The sequence below is a fragment of the Oncorhynchus kisutch genome, unplaced genomic scaffold, assembly GCF_002021735.2.
Source record: "Oncorhynchus kisutch isolate 150728-3 unplaced genomic scaffold, Okis_V2 scaffold1550, whole genome shotgun sequence".
Classification (NCBI taxonomy): Eukaryota; Metazoa; Chordata; class Actinopteri; order Salmoniformes; family Salmonidae; genus Oncorhynchus; species Oncorhynchus kisutch.
In genome coordinates, this window is record NW_022263495.1 from 35,409 (window position 1) to 41,503 (window position 6,095).

General features: G+C 46.9%; 1 protein-coding gene across 1 annotated transcript in view; it reads right to left on the minus strand.

Moving 5' to 3' along the window:
- LOC109885471 (protein FAM193B) overlaps positions 1-5,883 on the minus strand; it is a gene marked incomplete at its 3' end in the record, with an annotated part of 29,282 nt that extends 23,399 nt beyond the window's left edge. The window contains exons 1-3 of the mRNA XM_031818682.1: positions 5,544-5,883; positions 3,776-4,054; positions 90-276 (exon numbers count right to left, since the gene is read on the minus strand). Of these exons, the coding sequence (XP_031674542.1) occupies positions 90-276; positions 3,776-4,054; positions 5,544-5,690 (613 nt within the window). The remainder of the gene's footprint in view (positions 1-89; positions 277-3,775; positions 4,055-5,543) is intronic.
- Between the last annotated feature and the right edge of the window lie 212 nt (positions 5,884-6,095).

The window sequence follows — 6,095 nt, forward strand, 5'->3', positions numbered from 1 at the left end:
TAATGAAATGTATACAGTAGTTTGCATCCGTGTATGACTTAACCTTGAGAGACCCGAGCAGAGAGGTGTGGGGTCAAGGTGCGTTTTACCTTGCTGTGCGTGCGAGGCAGTGCTGTGGTTGCAGTGGATCCCTCCGTTGCTGTGAGCTGAATTCCAGAGACCAGAAAGCTTGTGGGCTGAGAGGAAGGAGGATGGGTCCCAGTCTACCGAGCTCTGCTCTGGGTAACCATTCCCACAACTCTGAGCCTTACACAACGATGAGTGGGACAACGGAACCTGGGTGGGGAGGAGAGAGAGAAGATGCTAGTTCAGGACATGGTTGATTAGGTATAGCCTTTCCCCCCCCCCCCCCACTAACATTTGATGCTGTAGACAGAGCAGAAATGGAGGAAGATGCAATGCTATTAATTGGAGCTGTCTGACTGGTACCTGGGAGAGGAGGAGACAGGAGAAACAAGATATGTTAGTTCAATTGCATTATTTATGTCTGTGTTCACACTTCTGTTCATAAGTTTGGGGTTACTCAGAAATGTCCTTTTTTATTTTGAAGAAAAACCTTTTTTGGTCCATTAAAATAACATCACATTTATCAGAAATACAGTGTAGACATTGTTAATGTTGTCAATGACTATTGGAGCTGGAAACGGCAGATTTTTTATGGAATATCTACATAGGTGTACAGAGGCCCATTATCAGCAACCAACACTCCTGTGTTCCAATGGCACGTTGAGTTAGCTAATCCAAGTTTATAATTTAAAAGGCTAATTGATCATTAGAAAACCCTTTTGTAATTATGTTAGCACAGTTGAAAACTGTTGTCCTGATTAAAGAAGCAATAAAACTGACCTTCTTTAGACTAGTTGAGTATCTGGAGCATCAGCATTTGCGGGTTCGATTACAGGCTCAAACTGGCCAGAAGAACTTTCTTCTGAAACTCGTCAGTCTATTCTTGTTCTGAGAAATGAAGGCTATTCCATGCGAGAAATTGCCAAGAAACTGAAGATCTCGTACAACGCTGTGAACTACTCCCTTCACAGAACAGCACAAACTGGCCCTAACCAAAATAGAAAGAGGAGTGGGAGGCCCCAGTGCACAACTGAGCAAGAGGACAAGTACATTAGAGTGTCTAGTTTCAGAAACAGACGCCTCACAAGTCCTCAACTGGCAGCTTCATTAAATAGTACCCACAAAACACCAGTCTCAAAGTCAACAGTGGAGAGGCGACTCTGGGATGCTGGCCTTCTAGGCAGAGTTCCTCTGTCCAGTCTCAACATCAACAGCGGAGAGGCGACTCCGGGATGCTGGCCTTCTAGGCAGAGTTCCTCTGTCCAGTCTCAACGTCAACAGTGAAGAGGCGACTCCAGGATGCTGGCCTTCTAGGCAGAGTTCCTCTGTCCAGTCTCAACGTCAACAGTGAAGAGGCGACTCCGGGATGCTGGCCTTCTAGGCAGAGTTCCTCTGTCCAGTCTCAACGCCAACAGTGAAGAGGCGACTCCGGGATGCTAGCCTTCTAGGCAGAGTTCCTCTGTCCAGTCTCAACGCCAACAGTGGAGAGGCGACTCCGGGATGCTGGCCTTCTAGGCAGAGTTCCTCTGTCCAGTCTCAACGCCAACAGTGGAGAGGCGACTCCGGGATGCTGGCCTTCTAGGCAGAGTTCCTCTGTCCAGTCTCAACGCCAACAGTGGAGAGGCGACTCCGGGATGCTGGTCTTCTAGGCAGAGTTGCAAAGAAAAAGCCATGTCTCAGACTGGCCAATAAAAATAAAAGATTAAGATGGACAAAAGAACACAGACACTGGACAGGAACTCTGCCTAGAAGGCCAGCATCCCAGAGTCGCCTCTTCACTGTTGACGTTGAGACTGGACAGAGGAACTCTGCCTAGAAGGCCAGCATCCCAGAGTCGCCTCTTCACTGTTGACATGGAGACTGGACAGAGGAACTCTGCCTAGAAGGCCAGCATCGCGGAGTCGCCTCTTCACTGTTGAAGTTGAGACTGGTGTTTTGTGGGTACTATTTAATGAAGCTGCACCACAGTTCATAACATTAATGAGCCCCACAGTTCATATCATTAATGAGCCCCACAGTTAATAACATTAATGAGCCCCACAGTTCATAACATTAATGAGCCCCACAGTTTATAACATTAATGAGCCCCACAGTTCATATCATTAATGAGCCCCACAGTTCATATCATTAATGAGCCCCACAGTTCATAACATTAATGAGCCCCACAGTTCATAACATTAATGAGCCCCACAGTTCATAACATTAATGAGCCCCACAGTTCATATCATTAATGAGCCCCACAGTTCATAACATTAATGAGCCCCACAGTTCATAACATTAATGAGCCCCACAGTTCATAACATTAATGAGCCCCACAGTTTATAACATTAATGAGCCCCACAGTTCATATCATTAATGAGCCCCACAGTTCATAACATTAATGAGCCCCACAGTTCATATCATTAATGAGCCCCACAGTTCATATCATTAATGAGCCCCACAGTTGTTTTTTAATATAATAATTTTAAACTAATACTACCATCCTGATGGTTGTAGGCATTCATTATATATAATTTCAAAACTCTACATTTCTCTAGTATAGAGCTACTTATCATAACGAACAATATCAGCTAAACGCCTCTGACAAGTGATCGGTCGGTGTCGATCGTTTTAGGTTCGTCACCCTCTTCTCAAACCCTATGGGCCGTTCTGTCTCTGACAACACTAGTTATTTACCTTACCTTGAGCACAGAGCAATCTCTTAAGAGTTGTATTGCATTTAAATACAGATATATATAGTTTTTATATATATATAAAAACGCCTCTTAAGACGAAAAGTATATTTTCTCCAGAATCCACATGAATAAGACTACCTCTGCTTGTGACGAGAGAAGGCCAAGTCTAACAGAGAACAAACAGCTCTAGAAGAGACTAATCTTATGTCAGGATGCTTAGATGTGGTATTCATTTAGCCGTGCAGAATGAAGCACTGTAACACCATAAAGAGTCATGGCATAACAGTCCCAAAGCTGCCTGTCTCCATCACCACCACATCCAGTGCCTTTCAGCTTGTTGGTGTATAAGCTGACCAAACACACACACTATTGTAAAAACTTTTTTTTTTTTAATTTAAAGACCTTCAGAAAACAGCCATTTCCATAAACACAACCCATAGCTAGCAGGCTGGAACATGGGTGTTGTGAAACATAACTGTAGATAGTGCTAATACTAGGCTTGAGGTGCATGCATGGTCTTGTCATATGCAGCAGTGCAGACATCTCCTCACCTCCCTTTTCTCCTCTCCTCTCACTCGCCTAACTCTTCCACTCCCCTACGCCCCCCCCCCCCCCCCCCCCCCCCCCCCCCGCCTCACTCATTCTTCTCCTTACGGTGCAGGTGTCTCCTGGGCACTCTGTCTCTCCTCATCTTCTCCCCTCCCTCACCCCTCCCTACCTCCTCCTCACCCCTCCCTACCTCCTCACCCCTCCCTACCTCCTCCTCACCCCTCCCTACCTCCTCCTCACCCCTCCCTACCTCCTCCTCACCCCCCCCCCCCCCCCTTACCGGTGCAGGTGTCTCCTGGGCGCTCAGTCTCTCCTCTCCTCATCTTCCACCCTCTCCACATACCACCTCCTCTCCCCTCCCTACCTCCTCCTCCCTACTTACCGGTGCAGGCGTTTCCTGGGTGCTCAGTCTCTCCTCATCTTCCTCCTCGCATACCACCTTCTATCCCCTTCCCCCCTACCTCCTCCCTCCCTCCCCTTCTTACCGGTGCAGGCGTTTCCTGGGTGCTCTGTCTCTCCTCTTCCTCAACACTCTTCCGGCAGCTCTGGCAGATCCAGAGCGGAACCTCTCCCAGTAGAGACTGGCTCAGCGAAGGCACGGTGTCGGACAGCTTCTGGCCCGGCACCTCTCGGAGCAGGGCCTGGGACAGGGCTGGGACAGCGTCAGCTAGCTTCGCCCCGTGACCCCCAGGCAGACCGTTGGCAGAGCTCGCCCCCCAGTCCTTAAACTCACGGTGACACAGGAGGCAGCAGGTGTGCCTCGGCTGGGGGAGAGCGACAGAGAGGTGAGCCAGTGACATTAGGAATGCAGCGGAGAGGAGGAGAGAGAAAGGTCAATCATCTAGGTGAAGGGCAGGAGAGGAAGAGAGAAGGAGAGGAAGAGAGAAGGGGAGGAGAAGAGAGGGTTGGAGAGGAGGACAGGGGAGAGGAGAATGGATTTGGTCAATAAGATTAGGTGTGGGGGGGAAAGGATGGGATCTGAGGAGAGGTGGATGTCAGTGAGATAGACATGGAGCATGATGAAGTTGCCCTCTGGACACAGACCTGCGGTCAGATTTTTAACAGACAATAATTTCACGAGTAAGATCTGACTATGTTGACCACGATCACAACATCTATATAGCAAAGAGGAAGTAAAGATTGGCCATGGAGGCAGCTTGGCACATGCACAGTGGCACGTTTGTAGTGATTTAATGTGTCCCAGGTCCACACTAGTTAGTGGTCTGCTGGTAAAGTAAGATTTGTTGACCACAAAACCCCATACACCTACAAGGGCGTCCATGTAATGTTTAGGTAACAACTTCGACTCATGCACATGACACTTCAGAGTAGAAATGCGCGCAGAGAAACTGTATGAAAATACTACAGACGCTGATTTCGCATGCAAAGTGCAAACATAACAAAGCAAGCCATGCATGGTGCTAGCCAAACGTTAAAACCATTTACAGCTGGCCAGATGAATACCCCCGGGATGTAGTGTGTTAGCAACCTAGCTACAACATGTAGTAACAGCACCGGTGCTCAGTATATGGTGTACCAACTGCCAAGTGCGGTTAAAATGTAAGCAAACTTGCAATACCACGGCGAGCTAGGAGCTAACAAGCTAGATACAAATTAGATGGCAACTTATCCGTGGCAGGCGATTGCAACAATGTCAATCTTGTGGATGACACGAACTACTACCAGCAAATGCAGACTGGATGTAGTTAGTTACTGTAGCTAGACTAGTTGGCTAAATGCAGACTGGATGTAGTTAGTTACTGTAGCTAGACTAGTTGGCTAAATGCAGACTGGATGTAGTTAGTTACTGTAGCTAGTCTATTTGGCTAAATGCAGACTGGATGTAGTTAGTTACTGTAGCTAGTCTATTTGGCTAAATGCAGACTGGATGTAGTTAGTTACTGTAGCTAGACTAGTAGGCTAAATGCAGACTGGATGTAGTTAGTTACTGTAACTAGACTAGTTGGTTAAAACTGATGCGAATGGGTCTTTATTGTCGACTTGCTGGCTAAGTTTTAATGATGTATTATGCTAGTGGAGCTAGCTATAATTCGGCCCCGATCACAAATAGTAAATGAACGAAAATACAAAACCTGGAGCACAAGCTAGTTATACAACTGAGCTAGAATCAACCATCCAAACCCCCTCTCTAAAGAAATAAGCAGAACTACAGGATGGCTCTAACTGATCGGTAGGTTAGCTAACCTTTTAATTAGCCCGCTGGTAGTTTTCTCTGCTTGCTAGGCTAGTTACCTGATTCGCCCTGGCCGCCAGTCTATCCAGCCCTGCATCACCGCCAGCTGCATCTCCGGGAGAGACGGGGCTCTTCGATATGCTCTGTTGTCCGGACACTAACTCCTTGCTCGCGACTCCATGTTGTTTGCTTTTCTTCCTCGCCATCACGCAGATATCGGATATATCCTTTGGTCACGGTTGCACTAGTTTAGAGATGTTTAAAAGCACGGTTTTTATTTGTTCTAGGATCACAAATGTTTCCCTATCTTCTCCAGTCAAGACAACAGTCAATATGGCGGAGCGCTGCCACACTCTGGGGGTTCATAGGTCAAAGATAGTGCTGGCAAAATGGCTTCACCGTGTTGACGCTAAGCAGTCGCCATGTTGAATGAGGGCAACCGTTCCAGGTTAGTTTCACACAGTATAACATGTTGTACAAAATCTCTGGTTACAGGCCACAAATTAGTGCATTTATTGGCATAATGAATCTATCAATGATTGGCTACCACATCATTCAACGTCATGTTATTACACACGTATTATATGAATTGCATTATATGTCTAAGATAT